General features: G+C 38.8%; 3 protein-coding genes across 6 annotated transcripts; 2 read left to right on the forward strand and 1 right to left on the reverse strand.

Moving 5' to 3' along the window:
* Positions 1 to 334: 334 nt before the first annotated feature.
* Positions 335 to 3,748, forward strand: mboat4 (membrane bound O-acyltransferase domain containing 4). Its single transcript, XM_078251239.1, has 3 exons — positions 335 to 508; positions 1,143 to 1,367; positions 1,784 to 3,748. Exons 1-3 carry the CDS (start codon positions 390 to 392, stop codon positions 2,733 to 2,735), a joined length of 1,296 nt encoding a protein of 431 aa, XP_078107365.1. The 5' UTR covers positions 335 to 389; the 3' UTR covers positions 2,736 to 3,748.
* A 479-nt stretch (positions 3,749 to 4,227) lies between these two features.
* On the reverse strand, positions 4,228 to 9,023 carry coq2 (coenzyme Q2 4-hydroxybenzoate polyprenyltransferase). Of its 2 annotated transcripts, none has more exons than XM_078251237.1 (8): positions 8,727 to 9,023; positions 7,768 to 8,119; positions 6,866 to 7,032; positions 6,495 to 6,616; positions 5,469 to 5,554; positions 5,232 to 5,365; positions 4,802 to 4,990; positions 4,228 to 4,554 (listed from the first exon to the last, which is right to left on the reverse strand). In XM_078251237.1, exons 2-8 carry the CDS (start codon positions 8,093 to 8,095, stop codon positions 4,399 to 4,401), a joined length of 1,182 nt encoding a protein of 393 aa, XP_078107363.1. In that variant the 5' UTR covers positions 8,096 to 8,119; positions 8,727 to 9,023; the 3' UTR covers positions 4,228 to 4,398. The 2 variants fall into 2 exon arrangements, with proteins under 2 accessions (XP_078107363.1, XP_078107362.1); XM_078251236.1 differs by having other exon boundaries at positions 8,773 to 9,021.
* An 828-nt stretch (positions 9,024 to 9,851) lies between these two features.
* On the forward strand, positions 9,852 to 22,568 carry LOC144518512 (uncharacterized). Of its 3 annotated transcripts, XM_078251242.1 has the most exons (12): positions 9,852 to 9,980; positions 10,363 to 10,408; positions 10,501 to 15,551; positions 15,648 to 15,937; positions 16,351 to 16,469; positions 17,173 to 17,307; positions 17,449 to 17,692; positions 17,919 to 18,061; positions 18,154 to 18,377; positions 19,704 to 20,868; positions 21,666 to 21,716; positions 22,245 to 22,328. In XM_078251242.1, the coding sequence occupies exons 2-11, from the start codon at positions 10,399 to 10,401 to the stop codon at positions 21,695 to 21,697; spliced, it is 7,413 nt and encodes a 2,470-aa protein (XP_078107368.1). In that variant the 5' UTR covers positions 9,852 to 9,980; positions 10,363 to 10,398; the 3' UTR covers positions 21,698 to 21,716; positions 22,245 to 22,328. The 3 variants fall into 3 exon arrangements, with proteins under 3 accessions (XP_078107368.1, XP_078107366.1, XP_078107367.1); XM_078251240.1 differs by lacking the exon at positions 21,666 to 21,716 and having other exon boundaries at positions 22,245 to 22,568; XM_078251241.1 differs by lacking the exon at positions 21,666 to 21,716 and having other exon boundaries at positions 9,852 to 9,976; positions 22,245 to 22,568.
* Positions 22,569 to 23,131: the final 563 nt, after the last annotated feature.

Below are 23,131 nucleotides of genomic sequence, written 5' to 3' on the forward strand. Positions count from 1 at the left end.
ATAATGGTCAACCAGGCCTATAATACAAATTAAGATTAAGATTGTGTGACAGTTTGTGAGAAATATTAACCACACACTATAGACTTCCTGAGTTGATACTGTATTTGTTTGATTAATGGAGGATGGTTTTTGGTTGCTACAGTTGCTAAAATATGGACTAACTAAAAAGCCTCTGTATCCCACAGTTCTGAAAACGTTAAACAAAAAGAAAAGCTATTATCAGTACTGTGTGATAATGGTAAACAAAAGGGATTGCTTTAATGCAGGCCAAAGGTGGAATGGCAAAGACAGTCGGCTGGGGTAAAACAAGTATTTCACCTGTTTAATAAGACAATCAGCAGCAAACGTCAGCGGCTTCGGTCTTCGGTCTGTGATCCTCAGACGCAGATATGGGTTTGATGAGCTGGTTGTGGGAACATCAGTTTCTAATGCACCAATGTTTTTCACTTCCATTCGCATTTTTGTTTTATTTTCTTGCTAAACGGGGATATCTGTCCTTGACATATAGGTAAGAAATTACAAACCGATTTATTGATTTTTATTATATATTAAACTGCATTTTAAAAGCAACGTGTCAAGTAATTACAGGCCACCGTTACTCTTTATTCTAATATATTTGGATTTTAATTTAAGTAAGTTCATGATTTGATTTGTAAATCAAATGAAATATTAAGTCATTAGTCCAACTGGAACATAAAACAATAGCAGAACCATTCTGTATAAATGTATTCATACTTGTTAGTATTTCATTTATCTGATTGTATTTTAGACTGTCTGTAATAGCAATGTGGTAAATATTTGTTTTTAAATGTCCTGTTTAAATAAATTGATTTGGCAAACCGTAAATAAGTCACTACCACAATAAGTTGTCAATAGAAGTGCAACTAACGATAATTGTTTATCAATTCATCTGCAGAACATTTTCCTGATTAATCATTTGGTCAGAAAATAGTGACAAATCCTTGCTGACGTGTTCAAATGGTTTTTTTTTGCCTACCAACAGGCCAAAACCAGAAATATTCAGTTTACAATTATATCAAACAGAGAAAAACAGCAAATCCTCATATTAGAGAAGCTGAACCAGAACCAATCTTTGGCATTTTTCCAATTTTCCGATTGTCAACATGAATTTCCATCTACAGGTACCTGTTTGTTTCTGTTGGAGGATGCGTCCTGGCAGTCATCACTATGGGCATCTACAGCTCGCTTCTGTTCACCTCTACCTTTGTCTTTATTCTGCTCGTGTGCTCTGTGGATCCAAGCTGTGTCCACACCTGGGTGTTTGGTATCCAGATGTTGTGGCAAACCTTCTGGCACCTGCTTATACAGTACAGGGAATACTACTTGCAAGAGCCTGTCAGCATCAGGTACTAATCTTAAATCAGTTCATTGGTATATAAACTGACACCTTCATGCTTTGCCAGAGCGTCCAACATCAAATATGAATTATTGTATTTAAAGGATAAGTCTGGTGATATTTTATATTTTTCTTATTGTCAACTAACCCCATGAAAAGCCCAAAACCCATAAACCCAATAAATACATAAATGCATATAAAAACAACATGATTGACCATTTTAAACCCACTTAAAAACAAAAAAATAACTTTCTGTGGCTATAATCAAGTGCTAAAACATTTTCTGAAAATGTACTTTAAGAATGAAATTGATTGTCTTCCACCACATAGCTATTATGCTTTGGGTAAAAACATAAAATGCAAAAAGATAATTTAACATTTATAAAATGACTCGTGTAATCAAATTAACAACTCTTCCACTTTCAGATTGTTTTTAGCAGTGTCCTCTTTGATGCTGCTCACTCAGAGAATGACCTCAGTGTCCATGGACCTCCAGGAGAAACGAGTCCTGCTAACATTTAAAGCATGGTCCATAAGGAAGGCTTGTGTGATGCTTCTTCCGCTTATCGGCTACATCCTCAATTTCACCACAATGCTTGGTGGGCCTTTGTGCTCCTACAGCCAATTTTTGTCCTTAATGGCAGGGAGCCTCAACCCTTCACCTAATCCACTGGGTGTAGTCTTCCTTAAGTTGATGCAGGTGTTATTGCTGGAGTGGGTAAGATATTGTCTTGTCTATTTTCTCAAACATAACACCTATGATCCCTCCAACTCTATCAATCTCTATGGCGTCCTGTGGGTTTGGGGTCTGGCGGCGGTTATGAGGATTCAATATTATTCTCACTGGAGGATCAGTGAAAGCCTCAATAACGCAGCTGGGTTTGGCTACTGGGACAATGCACCAGGAGACTCCCCAGACTGGAGCAGACTATCCGATGGAGATTTCTGGACCACTGAAGCGTCGAGTCGTATGTCAGAGTTTGCCCGTCGATGGAACGCCACAACAGCTTTGTGGCTGCGTAGACTGGTTTACATAAGGTGCAAACGTTTCCCGTTGTTTATGACTTTTAGTTTCTCAGTGTTGTGGCATGGCTGCCATTTAGGTCACTTTGTGGGATTTCTGACCTGGGCAGCAACAGTGAAAGCAGATTATCATATACACAGGCACTTGTGCCCAAAACCTTCATCAACATGGAGGAAAATATACACTTGTTTAAGCTGGATAAACACTCAAATGATTATTGCTTGTATTGTTATAGCAGTAGAATTAAGAAATAAGTCTGGTTTGAGACTTTTGTCTATAACATACATAGGTCTGTTTCCACTTTTCAATATAATTCTTCCTTTTATCTTATTAAAACTCAACACAGTTGAGTAATTTAGTCATCTAAGCCCATTTTTTGTGTTGTTAATACTGTTTTGTTGACTTGGGGGGAACAACGATAAAACTCCATTACTAACACCATAACAATGGATAACTTTCATTAAATAATTCTTTGTCTTGAGTAGTCTCAGAAGATGTAACTAAAATACATACTTTATTTCTATGTTTCATCCACTATTGCTAAATTAACTAGATTTCAGGAGTAAAAACAACAATATTTAAATTTATTTGGGGCAGGGTGGTTCTCTGCTAGCATAAACTGAAGATCACTTCTGTCAGTTAAACCTACATTGAATTCTCATTTTATTTAATATATTGGCCTTGAAATAAATGACTCAGTGTCATGTCAGGGCAGCTCTAGCATAACAGAAATCTGCAGGTCTGGGCAGCTTTTAGACGCTTTCCTCACATTGTTTTCACATTGCGCAACCTGCACATATACTGAATGACAGAACATTCATAAAATAATTGGCAGTGGTTCCCATTAAACAAGGGCAAGTATTCCCTATCTGCCTTGCACGACAAGGACAGAGAGCTGAAGAAAACCAGTGACTCATAAAGAAATGAAAACCCAGATATCTTTCGCAATAGTTGGTGGATAAATCCTGTTTCTATGTTGTTTTGCCGCACCTTTTTCATATGTATCTCTAGTTGTTATTGACGTTTGTTTTACTGATCTTGCTATTGTTTTTCTTCGTATCAAACTGCCTTTGAGTACCTTTTAAAGCGCTATAATGTATAATTATTATTATTATAAAATGTAACTAAATGACAAGTAAATACTAAGGAGGCCATTGTTTGTCTGCTCCCTAGTAGTAAAAAATGCTTAATTCAGCTTTGAGTTGTACAGTGCACAGCATAAATGAGGACACCCATGCTAAATTTGACTAAAAAGAGGAATAAAAAAATCATCTTTTGGAAATTGAACTTAATGTCTTATCAGGATGCATAGTATCCAGAATACTATGCATCCTGATAAAGTTCCCTTGGCCTTTGGAATTAAAATAGACCCACATCATCACACAGCCTTCACCATACCTAGAGATTGGCATGTTTTTATGTTGGTTAGCCTAATAGCTAGTTTGATTTGCATTGAGAGATGATTTTATGGAAAGTACCCCATGCCAATCTCTAGGTATGGTGAAGGGTATGTGATGATCTGGGGCTATTTTAATTCCAAAGGCCAAGGGAACTTTATCAGGATGCATAGTATCCTGCATCCATGAAATAACTGGCCTTTAAAAATAAAAATCTGCCTGCATCTACGGGAATTTAACATAGGGGTGTACTCATTTATGCTGAGCACTGTATTTAGCAACAACAACTCATTACAATTTCCCCAATTATGCAGGTTTATTGTGACTCATTTTGTGTGTATGTGAATTATATTTGTATGTACCAGGAGGTATTTTATTTATCAATTTACAACAATATCAATTAAAAGTGATTTTTGACATCTGTAAAATATGTTTTATGAGCAAAGAAATGTATCCAATTACTTTATTGTGAGGGTTAAAATCACACAGTGTATAGTACTTTTGTTTTGCTTGCTCATAGACCTTTGTTTAGAGGGACATCCCAAAAGATACTATCCAACGTTGTAATATGTAATGTACTGTAGATGGAGTGAAAATAATATTGGTTCTGATTATTTCACTTATCTGTCTGCTTCCTCATTCTGCAGCAAGGACTCTCTTCTTTCTTTCCACAAATTGCCAGCAACAATACCTAAAAATAACAACAGTCCAACGTTTCGGTTTGAAACAAATTTCTTCCAGCAGTCCTCTGGTTTGTTTATGTCCAATGTGTAAATCTAAAATAGAGAGAAAAATGTCACATTTTATTTGGAAAACTCATGTTTGATATCAACTTTCGGTTAGGATAATAACTAAGAAGACCTGTTATTGATCTAAAAAGATAGATGGTGTTAATTTACATATTTAAATGACCAATTCACTCAGTTGAATATTATCTCACTATGGAATGAAACTCTATACTGTATGTACTGTAATAATTAACTATTTGGCAGCGAGCATTCAACTGTACACCATGTTCCTCACCTGATGCGTAAGGTGAATGGCCACTGTGGACAGTACAGCATAGTATGGGAGAGTCTGTTCAGCATTGATTCCAGCTACAACCAGTCCTGACATCATGGCCACTGTGAAGCCACTCAGCCAAAGTTTGGTCTGCTCCTGGAACCTGAGTGCAGTAGATTTGACTCCTACCTTGATGTCATCCTCCTTATCCTAGTTATCAAAGAAAGAACAGCAGGAGCCCAGTCTCCAATCAATATTATCCTACTTTATGTAAGGCATTAAGATTATGCTCTTCCCCAGAGTGATTGGAGTCAATGGTCCGTGATAAATAATAAGTGAACTTATGGTTTAAACATGAGTGAACTATTTATTTACTAAATGTGAGCGCCTGAGAATGTTCAAGTTGAATAAGTGCTTTATAAGAAACATGAATAAGAATTGTGTACTTCACCTGATGTGCATATATTGTGTCATATATCAGTGTCCACATAACTCCTGAAAAATACAGCGGGAGGCATATGGACCAATCACAGAAGCCTTTGACAGCGGACCAGCCGAGCAGCGCTCCCCAGTTGAAAGTGAGACCTAAGCAGAAGGAACAGAGGGAACACGATACCAGCTTTAGCGCTGCTGATAGGTAAAAGTGTCAGCTTTAGATACAGAACATCTACGGGAGAATCTTACATACCCAACACAGCCTGTGGCCAATAAGTGATCCTCTTCATCAGTGGGTAGGAGATGACAAAAGATAATGAAGCAGCGCCCAAAGCTATGCTGAGAAGAATATTATGAAAACTGTGAGTCGAACAGAGTCGAGCCATAAAATAAACAACTTTGCATTTGGTCATGTTTTGTCTGCATTCCTGTCTCTTGTACATTAACACACTGCAAGTAACACATGTATTTAAAGGCAGCCGGTGAACAGTTTGATCGAGTGTTTTTGAAAAGTTATCTGTCTGTCTTAAAACAAGAGTTAAGTGCCCATATGGACATTGAAAGTGATGTTGCTCGCTGTAATCAGTCCTCCTGTTCATACTGGACATGAAAGTGGTTGGAAACGAAATCCACAAGTCTCCTTTTGTGCAAAAATATATTTAAAGGTTTATCTGAAGTTAATATGAGGCTTCATATGTTAGACAATTTAAGTGAGTATCATTTAAGTTACAGTCTTGCTTTTCTGGACAGTGTTTTCCTGCTGAACTGTAGTGAAGTGATGGAAACAAAAATGAACTTTGACTGACTATAACTGACTATAACTTTGGAAGATGTCCACTTTATTTGTCTTACTGACACTAAGAAAGAAAACTATGACTGTGGATTTTGTCTCACATCACTTATATTGCAAGTGCATTAAGAAGGGATCCCTTCATGGCCAGTATGAACAGAGAGAATAATTACAGCAAGCAAAATGTCTATCAATGTTCATATGGACACCTGATTATTGTTTTAAGACAAACTTGAAAAAAATGTGAACCAATCCTTCTAGTACCATTATTGCACTCATTTTTTTTGGAATGGGTGACTTCAGGTGGTATTAAACTCTAATACATGGCAACATTACTTATGCTTTGACTATGGGACAGCACAAAAAATAAAGTCTGAATACAGTGTTTTTTGTCAGACCTACACACTTGCTTCTTTGCTCCATCTCCTCTGTTGTTCTTTTTAAACAATCACAATACAGATCTAATTCAAACATGAGATCACTGGCTACCTGTAATAGTTGAGACACAACAGAACCCCAAGTGACAGAGAAAGCTGCCCTCCTAGGAACACCAGTGCCTGCATCTGAGAAATCTCTCCTGATGCAATGGGTCGAGTGGCCGTCCTGGACACCTGCGCAAAATATTCATCACTTTCAAACAATGAGTCATCATCGTTGGAATATATATACCTCTTTCCTAGTAAGTAAAAACAGCATAAAATGAGATTACTAAGAAATATATAGTTGATTAAAATGGAGCTGACAGGGCAAAGCATAAAATAAGAGCTAAAGCTGTATAAGCGTTATCATAATAAGTTTGATCAAAAGCCACCCATTTCTCTCAGCTAATGTGTCAATGGCTAAATATTAGTTTAATATACCTTTTTGTCAAAGTCTTTATCCCACATGTCATTAATGGTGCAGCCCGCTCCTCTCATCAGCAGAGCACCTGTACCAAACAGGGTGAGCATGCCTAGATGAGGGAGACATCCAGGGTCGGCAGCCAGGGCAATGCTCCACGTACACGGGATGTAGAGCAGCCATGTCCCTACAACATACAAACCACAAGTCAAGAGAACTATATAAAAGATTAGCATCTGAAAGTCTAAGCAGGAAAATGTGACTTATGTTAAGGACCCCTGAAACAAGGCATTTTACCCACACATTTTTTGTTTTGTTTTAGATTTGTGTACATATCATAATATTGCCTTTTATTTTTCCACTGACATTACTGTTGTTTTGCTGATGTTATTTCCCTCACTATTGTTGTGCCATCCACATTAACATTAACACTTTGGTCAACTCCAGTTGTGGTGGTGGCTTGGGAGTTAAAGTGGTCGTATACTAATCAGAAGGTCGATGATTTGATCCCTGGCTCCTACAGTCTACATGTCGAAGTGTCTTTGGGCAAGATACTAAACCCCAAAGTTTGTGTTCAAACTTTTAATAATACTAGCAGTTTTACTCTAAATTAGACCTTGAAGTGGACATTTAGTTTTTATGTATTCTAGTCTTTTTTTAAGGTTAGCCAGACATTTTGGTTTAACTCCACACTGCAGAAGTAGAGAGATACTGTAGATCTAATGTTAAATTTAGTTAAGTTTATTTGCACAGAACATCACATTTTAAGTTTAGACAAAATTATAATCTATATATTATTATGTAAGTAGGAATGCATTAATATGGTATTTTGATACAAATATATTTGATAGCAAATATCACCTTTAATCTTAAAAAACATTCACAGAAAGACATGGTTTGAACTAAAAAAGATTATACCAACCAATAGGTTTGTCCAGCCTCATCAATCGCAGGTATGGCTGGACAGGCGCTGGTGCTGAATTCACAATTGTAGCAGCTGATAAACTGAACGATCTTCTCCCACATTGCTGTGTTTGGTGTAGTCTGAGGGACGGGCAGATAGCACTCTGGCTGTAAAACACTCTTCCCAACACACTGGGAACTGAGCAGAGACTCACTTCTCTTGTGATCCCTCCTTCCGTTTGAAGGCAGCTGTTAGACGAGGAGTAAAGACAGGGGTAAGAAACTCCATGGTGAATCCTCCTCAGGGCATTCAGAGTTAACCTGCCGGTCAGCTTGGCTGGGAGCATGGTGTTTCTCTGAGGTCAGATTATCTTTTGTGGACACACAAATAAACACACACACACAAACAATGGTTTGTCAACGGCTTTTCACAGAGGACAACTTTTCTGTTGCAACAGGCATTTCTTTTGTGATAGAGTGAATGAGCTGCACGAAGAAACTGAAATGTTCACGTGTCAGAGAGTTGTGTACCTTTTAGCGGTTTGTGTGCGTGAACTGCAGCATTAAGTAATATTATATATATATATATATATATATATATATATATATATATATATATATAGTACAAATGTTTATTTGTTTCTATATTTGTTTTTTTTCTTCATATTAATGTTTAATATGCGTATGCACCAACAACCAAATTCCTTGTAAGGGTTACTTACTTCTGAACAGTCTGTCTGGTTATATTAGCTAGCAGTTGCTGATAAAAGTAATTTAGGCAGTAAGTTGATAAAATCATACTAAAAAAGGCACACACTATTACTGTCATGCATTTTATTCTGAGTTTATAATGAGTATTGGCCACAACCCAACTCTACTAATAACTCTAGCTAGCTCATCTAGCACTAGCTAGTTCAAACGATTTGGTTCAACGCTAACGTGTCTTAAAAGTGTAAGGTAACGGTGAAACAAACTTACAGTGTAGGTTACAGTAGATAAAATGGTAATTTTAAAGGGAACTAACCACTACACAGATGGCTATGGAGTCCCTGCACTATGGGTCACTGCTGCATTGATGTATGCTGTTCGCGCTTCGCTGCTGTTGCGCTCATAGACAGTAAAATTAAGGGTCCGTAGTCCGTAGGCAGAGTCCGTAGACGGGCTTTGGTTGCGCTCGGTACGCTTTCCTGTTATGGTCCGCCATTCATTGCTCCGGGGAAACAACAGTACACGGAACCAATGACTATGGCAGGGAACGGCCACTGTCTATGGGAACGGCAGGGAACATCTCTGGTTCAGAAAATCACACTAGAGATCGAAGATAACACGGGCACAATGATATATAGCTATGACTTCTTTTTATGTTAATAACGTCCATAGTCCTCTACAAGCTTTTGTTCCTAACGCTACGTTACATGTTATAATTGTTTTTGCTAACAAATTGGTGCACATGCTTACCACTAGGGTTAAAGTAGCAAAAAAGTATTATTTGATAGTTTTGTTTATGACTTACACAAGTAGCCTACATTATGTCGCATGAAACAATATGAAACCTAGAGGACATGTCACAAATTGATAGGACTTTTAAAAGGCAATACAACACAAGCCAATATATATATATATATATATATATATATATATATATATATATATATATATATATATATATATATATATATATATATATATATTTATGCAATGTAATTTAACAAGTACTTCCGGTCAAATGTGTCTGTGATTTCACAATAAAGGCACGGTTGTTTGGTGTTTTAATATGAGATGCACCAATAGTGAAATAATACAATTAAGTTCAATATTAAAAATAATACCATCCTTTGTGTAAATTACAAAATAAATTAACATAAAAATAGATTATTTTACATTTTATTTATTTTAGATTTGCACATGTACATGTGCCGTGTCTATGAAATTGAATGGCTGGTAAATTTAATTAATGTTTCATTAGTTACATTAGTCTTTTCTAGTGCATTAAAGTGAAGTTGGGCGAGCTTTTTGCACAGCTCCAATACTGAAATTTATTGTGAAGGTTAACGGATTTTCGACGGAAATTAAGTAAATACATTGAGGTTTTGTTATCGGAGCGGAAGCACACAAGCCAGAGAGAGTTGTAGTCGCGGGAAAAATGGCGGAAAATTGTGGTTTCTTCACGTTATCATTACCAGCGATTCAAAACGTTGCATTTTAAGCCTCATCCATTGTCTGCATGCGTGAGTAAGTTATATTATTTGTGTGCATTGATTATCTTAGTAAGTTGTATTTGTCCAGTGTTTCCTTCAAATTTGTTGTTGAAAGAGTTCGACTCAGTTTAATCTGTAAAGGGACTGGACTCGCAACGTTACGTCCCCTTCCTTTCCTGTTGAGCATTCCTGACTGAGGTCCTTACTTGTTTCTACTGCCATTGCTGTACTGCTGATCAGTTTTTCATTTAATGCTTTAGGAGCGCGCAGTGGATCTCTTGTCAATGTTTTTAAAAATCCCTGTTAAACCTCGACAGTGCACTTAACTTTTACACTGATAACACAGTAATAATCAAATATATGTTGCTGCTTTTGTACCTTGAGAAATGCAATAATTAATACTTTCCATTCTGTAGGTGTATCACAGCTCTGGGTTTAGAGAGGAATGCAAGATGCAAAAAGGTATTTATCCCAGTCAATTTTCTGACAATGTTTCAATGTAGTGCATGAAATCAAGTTGAGTATTCAACATTATCTGTTGTTTACACCCATAGATTCAATGAACGTTTCCACCTCTGGCCCCATGACACAGAATGAAGTTCTTACTCAAGAATCCCAAATCAAGTCTTTCAGGTGTAGTCACTGTACACTTCTCTTCAAATCTAAGGTCTACCTTTTTGAACACCTCCACCAGGTGCATGGCTTTGAAGTAGATTCTGCTCTCCGAGATGCTGGTTTGAAATGCCCTGGGTCTAACAAAGCCAACACTGAAAACCATTGCAACAGTTCAGGACATCATTTTGAATGCCAGCACTGTGATTTTACAGCTTGTAGCTTGGACGTTTTAAACGAACATGAGAAACAATGTAACAAAAATGTTGAAGATCGGAACGTAATAGGAAATCAAATTATTTCTGAAAACCCAGAGACCGACATAAATGTCATTTCATCAAACCAGCACAGTGAAACTGCAGGAGCAAAAGAGAGATCCTCCATTTTTTCAGTTATGTCTACCTCAAAATCTAAATGCACACTTAACTCCTCAAAAGATCTGAAGACATACAAGAGACCCTTGCAAACCATGACCAAGTACTTTGCAGCAGCATCTGGATCAAATGGGAAGTTCGCTGATGACACAAAGCTTCTAGACAGCACCAAAGGAACCATACTTTTGCAAGAATCTCCCTCAAGCCCCAGCCCAAACAGTAGCGGTGTCTTTAAAGTCACTGCCAAACACAACATGATTGATACTGGTGTTTCTCATCGGTTTTTGCTAACTGATCACTTCTTAAATTCTGACATGAGATCACCAAAGCCCAAGGAACAATCCATTGAAACAGTTCCTGACAATGTTGGCAAAAGGACCAACAAGGAAAGCTCAAAACATCCTTCTGCTAAAAAAGCAAAGTCAGACAAAAAAGAGACAAAGCTCCCAGAGGACGCAAACACAAGAAAACAACAATCATCAAGCAACGCAGAGTTTTCATTTGAAGTTAGCGAAGATGAAGGAGAAAACAAGCTTTGTCTTGTCAATGGAAACACGGAAAGCTCAAAGGTTTATTTTTGTAAGCACTGTGACTATAGTGATATGGAAATCGCATGCGTGTCTACTCATTATCAGAACAACCACCCTTATGTAAGATATAACGCTGCTTACATTCAGGATCCAAGTGATGAGAGTGCTACCTTTCGTTGCCTGCAGTGTCCAGTTGAGTTTGTAAGTGTAGCTTTCCTCAAGAGACATTACTCTGAAAATCATCCAGAGGCCCCAAATGTATTCACGATACTATCATGTGAACTTAGTTTGGTTTTTAAATGTTTTGTTTGTCCGTTTACCACCAATGTATTGAAGGCTTTGAAAGAACATTACAAGGAAAATCATCCAAAGCATAAAGTGGATAATTCCTTGATGTACTGCAGATATTCGGCGCCTGGATGCCAAAAGGGATCATCTCAGTCGAAGGCGTGTGAAAAACCACCCAGTCCAGAAAGACAAGGAGGTATTTCTCCTGAGAGTGCCTGCACACCATGTAAGGAAGTCCAAAATGCACCCTCACCCCAACATCCCACCTCCCCGGGAGCAAACGTGGTCTTGTATCATTGCAATAACTGCAAGTTTAGTCATAAGTCAGTTGTTGTCATGCATGTCCACTACCAAAAAAAACACCCAGGTGAAGAAGTCACAATAGACAAAATCAAACAGTCAGCTTGTGTCACATCGCATAGAACATCACAGATTATGCCAGTCAAGTCTCCAAACTATGTGAAAATAACAGAAAAGTCTGCACCTCAAACGAACATCTCAGATTTTTTTAAGAAAACAAAAGAAAAAGGTGAGCTGTCACAGCAGAAGCAAGCAACAGAAGCTTCTAAGACTCCTTCAGAGTCTCCTAAAACTAAGAAAGTGGAATCTGCAGGGGACCGAAGTAAAAGGAAGAAGTTGCCTACCAAACACAATAAGGAAGTGTCTGCTAGAATGGACAGTTTATCCTGCAGTTCACCAGATAAATTGTTTTACTGTCAGTTTTGCAGTTATTCAAGTACCAAAATCAAAAGCGTTATTGGTCATCATAATGCAAAACATGCTATGCATGCACTGACCGGTATTAAAGAGATCTTAATCTATAGTGCTAAGGTGCAGAAAAAGAAACTTCAAAGTGAAGCTGAGGCCTCAGCAAGTACTACGTCTTCTGATTCTAAAACTAATAAACATGTTGATGTATATAGTGTAAAAGAACTTCAACATGAAGAGGATAAGGCAGCAAATGCTTTGGTGATGAAGTATAATCCTTATGCATGTGCAGAAAACTTGTTTTACTGCCAAAAGTGCAACTATGGAAATCCAGCTGTAATTGGAGTAGTGAGCCATCAAAACCAAGTTCACAGAGACCTTCCTTACAACCGGGAATGTATTATTCAACATACAGCTATGATTCATGATGAAATTGAAAAATCTAAAACTCAACCAAAGGAGTTGTCCTTTTCTACGCGTCTACCTCTTCCTCTTATGAATGAGGGCGATGAAGATATGCTTTTCTGCCACTTTTGTAACTATAGACAGAGGACTATGGACTACATATTGCGGCATTACAGCAAAAAACATCGTGGATTTGTGGTTAATGGCGAACACATCGGTCTGTATACCTCTATGGTTCATGAGAAGACACAGAAATTGCACCTACATTCAACTGGAAAAAAACAAAATGTCAACCATGCATCCCTAGGGGGAAAAGGAAATAAAAAAACAAAGAAGCTTGGCAAATCCTTCTCAGCATCAGCATCACCCTCGATGACAGCCTCACAAACACAGAGGACCCTTCAGTGCCATAGATGCCCATACAGCACTCCATATGTAAATGTTTTGAAGAGGCATCTATGGAAAATCCACAAGGCAAATAGATCAGTCACAGAGGTTTTAAGAATGTGTTTCAAACAAGGAACTTTAAAGGTAGGGTATCACTGTGACACATGTGTTTTTTCTCACAAAGAAGCAGCAGCAGTCTATAAACACTACCAGGCACAACACCCAGGACGTAGACCAAGCCTTGAGTACGTGACTGCTCGGTTGTACGCCGGCGCCGATACAGGTCCTAACAAAACGAAGAAACCTCAAATAAAGCACACCGTTGGTATTAGTGATAGTGATGGCACTGACGGCAGCTTGCCATCTCAAAGATCTGGACAAAACGGAACCAAGACGCATTCGTGCCGAGCATGTTCATTTAAAGATAGCTCAATGTCAGGCATCATACGCCACTACCATGCTGTTCATCCGTGGTCTGTGAAAGAAGACGGCTCTGTCCTGAATGTCATCAAGAGGAAGAGACCAAGTGCAAACAGGCAGGCGGAAGACCACAATGATATGCCAGGGTCATTTGAATCCTACCAAGAGCCCCTGGAATTTGACATGTCACCTGGTTCTCCTAAAGCAACAGCGTCCTCCACAATGCTCTGGTGCCCTTTCTGTCCTGCAAGATTTAGCAACCAGCACGGTCTCACCGTCCACTGTGGAATTAAACACCATGAAGCTGTAACTGAAAATTCAGATAAACGGCAAGAGCCGGTCCAAACACGCATGCATGTCTTTAAGTGTCCACATTGTACCTACATCAATACCCGTTATCAAGGAATCCTCACTCACTGCCAGATGAAGCATCCTGCCCTCGCATCCAGGGTGGACAGTCATCACGTGGATGAAGCGCATTTAAACAACGCGGGTAAAATGAATAGTCCTGGTGGCAATTTGAGACATGGTGGCTACATGTGTGAAACTTGCCCACAAATCTGTGCAACGCAGAAGAAGCTGAACAAGCACTGCAAGAAGGACCATACTGAGACTGTGGCAAAAACTGTGCCAAACACCCTGAAACCAGCGCCTAAACCATCGGCTGTGAGTACAATGAAACCACATAAGACCCTAAGCAAAAGGGGATCAGTATCGCAGGCTTCCTTTTTAAGGAAGAAAACGTATGCAGCAGTTACGTGCCAGCACTGCTCTTATAAGTGCACCACAAAAATTGCACTTGGTCGACACTTGCAGGTTCACCACAAGAATGCATCCGTTTCAATGGTAAAGGATAGCTTCTTAAAATACTATGCACCAGTATACAAGCAGGCCCATGAGAAGCAACTGGAAAACACTCGTGAGGCATGTAAATCTAGCACGACGACAGCGAAAAACAAAAAATTACTAGTCTACAGGTGTCCAAGTTGTCCCTATATCAATGCAAGCTACCATGGCATACTCACTCACTGCCAAATGAAGCATCCAGACGTCATAGCCAGGGCAGATCAACTTCAAACAGATGAAATACTTGTAACCAACATGGTTAAGTGTTCAATTGGAAAAGCGTCTAATGAACGAGGTTACATGTGTAAAATATGTCCACTAATTTATGCATCATTGAAGAAACTGAAAATCCACTGTGACAGGGACCATGATCCGGCTCAGGCAGCAGCTTCGGAACATTCAGCTGACATTGAAACTGAGAAGCAACCTGATCACAGCTGTCAGGGCTCAGCATTGGAGGCTTCAAAAAGCAAAACCTCAGCAGTGAGCGCGACAGAAATCGGAGTCGGAAACCAGTTGGGCACTCCAGACCCACTTTCAGTACAGAACAAGCAAACGCTGTACAAGTGCCACATTTGTACCTATAAAGGATTCTTCCGCAGATACCTGCAAAGTCACTACAAAAAGACTCACAAATTAGACCCACTTGCCATTTACAAGCTGCTAGAGAAGTACAACAAACGCAAACGATGCAGACCCGGCAAACTGCCTAAAGCTGAATCTGAGGAAAGTGCACCCATCAAATGCAAGAAGTGTCCAGAGTTGATGTTTGACTCTTCTCAGCTTCTTGCTGCCCACTACAGTATTTCCCACAGCTCAGAGAGCATATTGGACTTCACTGTGTTATCGCAAGGATTAAGGAAGGGTAGTACAGGTCTTTACAGGTGTATCCACTGCAACAAACAAATGAATGGAATCAGAAAGCTGTGGTATCACCTGGATTGCCACAGAGAGAGTGAGAGAAAGAGGACAAAGGCTGCAAAGACAACAGCATCACTTGTCATTACGACAGCACCAGAGGCCAAATTCATCAAAGTAAGTTGACTCTGCCAATAGTGTCATTTACACTTTTGATCATTTGCTACGTGATTTAGCTACTTCTGTTGACTATTGCTGTGTTTCATATTCCAGGACTGTGGGCAAGATGAACTTCTCACGTTGGAAACTGTGGAGGAACTGGCCCAGTGGAATGTGACACAAGTAGAGACCTTAACTTTGCCACCAAGTTCTCTGTCGTCACCTTCGAAGCCCACTGATGTAGAGCAACCACAGCTGGAATCGAGAGAAGACAAACACCCTTGCAAACAGTGTAGACGGACATTCATGTCGCTGAAAGGTTTGCGTTCGCATGAGCGCAGCCATGCAGCCGTGGCAGCCATCAAGAAGCTGAACAATCTGCCTACCTCAGTATTAAAGCACAAGTAAGAAGAAACTTTGGTGATTTAGAGTTGGGTATTAGGGCCAAAAGAAAAATGTCAGTCAGCATTTAGCAGTGGCAATTTGGTCCATCATTGCTTAATACTTTTCTTTACAATATACGCCATTCAAAACAAAAGTCTAAAAAACTTTGATAATTCTTATTTGGGCTTATACGTACATAAATGAGAGCTCTTCATGTGGCTTCCTTTGCACACATTCAAATGGCTTTACAAAGCTAAGTAATACTTTAAAAGTATCTTTTAATACAGTATTATTAGTACAATTAGGTATTAGGTTAAACATACATTACACAATGTGATGTCTTTTTTTGTCCAGAGCCACCAATTTGTATTTAGTTAGTAATGAGCTAACTGTGATCTGACTGAATGTTTTGTTTTTGTCATCATCTCAACAGCATCAACAAATACGTCCTGTACAAAGTTGGGACTATAAAGCCTTTCCGATGTAGCTTCTGTTCCTATCGGACGACCGTCATGGGCCTGTGGAGGAGTCATTTTATGAAAACACATCAAGGTAAGTAACTTGTATATAACGCACTATTACCTAACATTCAATAAATTGGTAATAATATGATGTTACTATGATGCATTTTTTAGCTGCTGACATATCTGATCACCAATAATATATTGAAGTGTCAGCAATACAAGGACATCCTGGCATACATGGTGTTTTTAAAATAAGCTGTTACTGGTATACACTTCACCAATATTCTATCAATGGCTAAATAATACACCTCTAATACAGTTTAGCTGTACCACAAACTACATCCTCCAAAATGACCACACAGTGGAGCCATGCCTCTCTTAAACACTAAACATTATAACCTTTTTTGAAGGTAGGATTTATTGCAGGGTTGTTGTATTGGACTATATTGATTTAAGCCAGGTGGCTCTAATAAACTGTCAACTAAGTGTAGATTGAAACCTGTTGTAGCTCCCAGGCATTATTTCTGCTCGCTGATTTTGATCAGGAGGATTTCCTAATACCGACATTTCCTTTTCCATTTCTCCCACTCTGAATGGTTTTCTTTTTTGAAGAATTGCCAGCATACAAAAAGAACAGGTTGTGGGTATTTCGTATTCTCTGTTGTGCTAACTATAATGCTTTACCCAAGTTTTGGAATTTACCAGACAGTGTAGCCCGTTAGCACTTGTATTGTGATATTGCAAGTTTTTCTGTCTTTCCTCCCATGTTCGAACCATTGCTGAATGCTCAGATGTCATTTCGGATCATGGTGAGACTGACAACCAAGATGAGGAGAGTGCTCAGAGGGCCGACGAGGAGCTCTTCAGCTTATCGGAGGATTTAAACAATTGGCCTGAACCTGATGAAGAACCTGAAATAACTGAAAGCAAGTTATCCCTATTATGTTCTATAAATCGTAATGTATTTAACTGTCAAAATATATATGTAATACACACTTTTGCAATAAGGGCTAAACGGAGAATAGTACTTTTTGTAAATAAATGTGTAATTGATTGTATTTTGACAGAATCGCTGTACTTGGAGCCCCCAGATGTGCAGCGACAGTTGAACCACTATAACTTGATGGCACAGGCTGATGCCCCGTCTCAATCAAATGTGCAAGAAACCAAGTTACCTGACAGCAGACTTCTTCGATGTGAGTTATGCAATTTCAGTACTGGACACCTGTCTAGTATGCGACGACACTATCTAAATCGGCATGGAAAGAAGATCCTCAGGTGTAAGGACTGCGACTTTTTCACAGGTTTAAGGTAAGTTAAAACCACCATTATTATACAAGCAGTATTTTTCTCTGCGTAAAACGGGGAATGTTTTTATATGTAAGAACTACTGTAAATGTCTTCTTTTTCTACTTTTAACTAACTTTTAATTAACCCACCTATTATTATTATTATTATTATTATTATTATTATTATTATTATTATGCAAAAGTTGTCTCCAAACACCTGCCACTTGTTTCTCTTGCCTTTGTATTAGGAAAACCATGGAAATGCACATGGAGACAGGTCACTCTACATGCCAGTCAGAACCCACTCATCAGAAAGACCTCCGCTGCCCTTTCTGCCTCTACCAGACCAAGAACAAGAATAACATGATCGATCACATCGTCTTGCATCGCGGTAGGTAATCGACAAGATTCGGTGTTCCCCACCCGCTCGTATCCTCACCTGTCCCATTATGTTCAGTGTTTTTGTTTATTTCTTTTTTTAAGAGGAACGTGTTGTGCCAATAGAGGTGCGTCGCTCGAAGCTGTCGCGTTACCTTCAAGGCATCGTCTTCCGCTGTCACAAATGCACTTTCACAAGCGGAAGTGCTGACAACCTGCGTTTGCACATGACGAGGCATGATGACATCAAGCCCTACAAGTGTCGGCTGTGCTACTTCGACTGCACTCGGCTGAGCGACTTGGAGGCACACCTGAGTGATAAGCATCAGGTAAGGATTTGTTATTAAACCACTCCATGCATCACTGGAATTCCTTTGTGTTTGACAGAATTGTAAATGATCCACTTTCAATTAGAGATGTTCCGATACCAATACCAGTATCGGTATCGGCTCCGATACTGCCTAAAATGCTGGTATCGGGAAGTACTGGAGTTTATGCACCGATCCGATACCACGTAATAAAGCCCTAAAGAAAATCTACGTTAAAGTAGTTTTATGTTATTTTTCCGTTATAACTGACTGTCAAACTGGATAAAAAAAAGAAAGTTCTGTGGCATTCATTGTTTGTGTTTGTTCATGTGTCACAAAGAGTTTAACCTGAGACAAACCGACAACAAAGATAGAAATAATATCACATCCATACAGGGATAGTAGTATACAGTTGTTAAAACATAATAAAATATATGACACACTGGTATCGGATCGGTACTCGGTATCGGCCGATACGCAAGTTCAGGTATCGGGAAGCAAAAAATGGTATCGGACCATCTCTACTTTCAATGTACTTGAATTTGGAAAAAGTAAAGGGAATCACAGACACCTTCTTTATTTCACATTATCAGTAGCCGTTATAAAAATGCATTTTAGAGAATAAAAGTTATTCACTGAACTCTTAAGGGGTTCAAAGAGTATTGCAGGGGTTGACACCGGAGCCCCTATTCAACCAAACACAAGTTGTTGCTGCTGCAAGGTTTGTGTCTGCATGTCCAGCATTGCAAATCTTGTCAAGTCAATTTTATTTATATGGCCTAATATCACAGATTTTTCACAAGGGGATTTACAATCTACACAGCATATGCCACCCTCTGCCCTTAGACCCTAAAATTGAATGAGGAAAAACTCTCCGAAAAGAAACTTTTAAAGGGGAAAAAATATATGAAACCTCAGGAAGAACAACTGGGGAGGGATCCTACTCCTGGAGTAGGTAGAGAAACTCCCCATAAAGAAACTTTTAAAGGGGAAAAAATATATGAAACCTCAGGAAGAACAACTGGGGAGGGATCCTACTCCTGGAGTAGGTAGAGAAACTCCCCATAAAGAAACTTTAAAGGAGAAAAAAAACATAAGAAACCTCAGAACAACTGGGGAGGGGTCCCACTCCTGGAGTAGGTAGAGAGACCACAATGGTTCCTGTTCATCTGAAAGCACTACCTTCAGAGCAGGGACTAGTGGTGGTTCCTCTGGTTGAAGCACAGGTTCCTGATTTGAGGAAATGGTTCCTTTGCCCCAAGGAAACGTTTCCTGCGCTGGAAATGGGCTGTATGGGTTCTTGTACATTTGTAGTTTGATTTTTTTGTTTGTTTTTCTTTTGTGCAGGTTGTGAGGAATCATGAGCTTGTGGGTCAGGTCAGCCTTGAACAGCTACAAGCAAGGGTTGATAGGATGCCGGTAGAGGAACCTTCGTCTAACTTGGAGCACCACTACAATGTCAGTGAGGATGTAGAAACAGAAGAGTTTGTCACTGACTGTGATGAAGTTCCGCATGAGACACAAGCTCAGAACCCAGCAGAAAATAACATGAGGGAGAAAGTTACACTACAGAACAAGGAAGCATATCAGAAAAAAGGCCAGGACCGAAGGAATGAAGAAAGCCCTGCCAAGAGCTCTGTGTTGGACCTTCAGTATGAAAACACAAAACCAAACACTTCTGTCCAAGAGAAGCATGAGCAAGAACCACAAGAACAAGATGTTGTGGTCTTGCCAGCGCAACCAGATATAACGTTCACACAACAAAAGGTGGAGGCAGCTGGTAAGAGCTCACCAACATTTGGTAAAATAGCTGAAGAAGTACAGGCCCACAAGCTACATAATAAAAATCTGGAGCATAAAACTTTGAGCATTGAGGCTAGGGTAGAAGACGATATACTTCGCAATATCCGACTGCTGGATGAGGATGGCAGGATCAACAACACACACAAGAAGGCAGATCAGGATAGAACGATTAAGACAGAGGACATTGAGACTGAGGTTGTAGATCGTGTTCGAAATGAGATGATATTACTGGATGAAAAGGGCAGCATCACTTTGGACCACAACCCAAAAAATCAAGTTAATACGGCGGTCATTTCAGCCTTTGCAAAGAACGAACATATACAGGCAAATAACAGCAGGGCTCAAGAAAGTTTTACAGTTAAAAGGCATTTGTCAACCCCTCCGCCCACCTGTGAACTACATATGATAGGGCATAAGGAGAGCTTAGGTGTCTCATTTACAAACTGCAAAAAAGAACAACTACACAATCTGATAATCAGTAAGGAGGTAAGAGACCCCTATCAAGAAATGCCTGTACTTGAGAATGAATATCTCAAAGAAGAAATGCGGCCTCGTGGTTGTTGCAAGATGGAAGATCAGATTGATCATGTAAAGCGAAATCGGGACAAAGAAGACGAGATGATCGCTGAAGACGATGAGAACAAATGCCCAAATCAGAAACATGAGGGTGACGTGATGAGGGAAGCTGGTAATCCACATGTGCCCAAAGGTAAGATGCTAAATTGATCCCAATTAGTCTAAATAAATGCCCAGCGAAGGGCAACAGGTCCAACCCCTGCACCCTTTGTTTTCGCCTGCACTCCAGTGATGTCTTGACACAATGTACAAAATGAAAAATAAAAAATTACAATACTTAGAGCCCAATATGATGTCATCAGATTGCTTGTTTTGTCTGACCAACAGTCCAAAGATATTTTGTTTACAATGATGTTAAAAAGAGAAAACCATCAAATGATCACATTGGAAGACCAGGAACTAGTCAGTGGTGTTTTTCTTCTTGTTGCGTGGATAGTGACTGAAACGATGAATTGATTATCGAAATAGTTGCAGAATAATTTACTGTTGATCGATTAATCTACTTATCTTTTAAGCTCCAGCATCAACTCCCGAGAAAAGCAGCACTTTAGGAACATTTGCTCCTGGTATCAAGCAACATACTGCCTAACATACCAGAACGACTTCTTATGTCTGTGTGACGCGTCAAGTGTATGATACAAGAGTTATTTGACATGCCTTAAATGATAGAATCTAATTGTATGTAGTATCTTTAGACATATAAAACAAAAGACTGCATTCCTGCATACAGTAAACACATTGACAGTTGAGCCATTCATTTCATAAGTCTTCTAGCAGTAGCTGGGGGGGATTTTTAAGAAAGGGAAACACTTATAGCATCACACAGTTAATGATTTACTTTTGCCTTAGTTGTAAATGTGCTTACATTTAACTAGGGAATTTGATTATTTAGATTTTTGGCATCAACATTTTTTATTTTTTATTTCACAGGACCACTAAACACTAGTGGCATCACCATGTAGAAAGCATGAAGGACAGTATGTGAGTGAACATGGTTACAACATAATCTGGAAATCCCCTTTTTGATCATTTTGATCAATGTCAGTCATCAGTCAAGCTTTTAAGCAAAAATGTGAAACATTCCCAGGTTTCAGTTTTTTCAAATGTGAGTTTTTGTTCTTGATCTTCTCCATTTGATATTGTGGTAAATTGAATGTTTATTTTAAGATAATTTTTTTTGGGCTTATCCGCCTTTAATTTGACAGGACAGCTAGGTGAGAAAGGGGAGGGGGGGAAGACATGCAGGAAATCGTCACAGGTCGGATTTTAACCCTGGACCTCTGCATCGAGGCATAAACCTCTCAGTATGTGTGCGCCTGCTCTACCCACTGAACCAACCCGGCCACATGTAAATTGAATGTTTGAGGTGTTTTACTGTCAAACGCCAAAAACAAGCAGTTTGAAAATGTCATCTTTGCCTCCTAGAAATTGTGAGTGGCATTTCTCATTATTTTCTGAAATTTGATAGACTAAATGATTAAGCCTGAGTCAATGTCTCTTGTTCTCCAGGTGCACTCACAGTCACGGATGGAGCGGGTGAAGTCCTGTGCCCAGCAGCTACTGAAGACAAACTGTTTACCTGTGAGTTTTGTGGACGAAACCTCATGAACGGCTCTGAACTGCAGCGTCACATCATGCGACATGGAATATAACGTTTTTCTTTATGTTGTGGATGGATATTTGGTGTGGGATGGGAAGCTAGATTTTACTTTTTTAATAAACCATCCTCTTCTCTCTAACTGTACTCTGTAAATCTGGACAACCTGGTTACAAACTAAAATGTTTTGTAGATTTTAAACCTTTTCTAATAAAACGTTTTTATTGTGCAGCTGCTATGTAGGATTTCATTTGTTGTGTTCAGCAAATACAACTTTAGAGCCAAGATGGTTATTTAGATATATACATGATCTTTTGTTTAAAGATCATGTATATTCATGGATAACTAATGCAAAGATCCTCTTTTTTCTATTCATGTTTTGTGAAAGGAGATGTTAATCATTCATACTGTAAAACATGCAAAAAACTTTACACTGAACTCTATATATATATATATATATATATATATATATATATATATATATATATATATATATATATATATATATATATATATATATATATATATATAACTACCAAGCTCAAAACCACTGTATGGGGAAATGCTTCTGCTGCCTTCAGGTACTGTTGGGTATTTGAACACAAATTGTTGTGTACTTCGCCAGTGAGCGAGTAAACCGTTTCACTAGTACAAAAATAAAGTTATTTGCTTATTATTCCATGTAAAATAAAGAACTTTCTATTTACTTTTAATCTTTTTATTATATATAATTTACTGATTGTAAATAAACAAAGTGTGATTGATACAATGTGCCTTTTCCTGTAATCATTCTGCTGGT

The sequence above is a fragment of the Sander vitreus genome, chromosome 5 (genome assembly GCF_031162955.1).
Source record: "Sander vitreus isolate 19-12246 chromosome 5, sanVit1, whole genome shotgun sequence".
Classification (NCBI taxonomy): domain Eukaryota; kingdom Metazoa; phylum Chordata; class Actinopteri; order Perciformes; family Percidae; genus Sander; species Sander vitreus.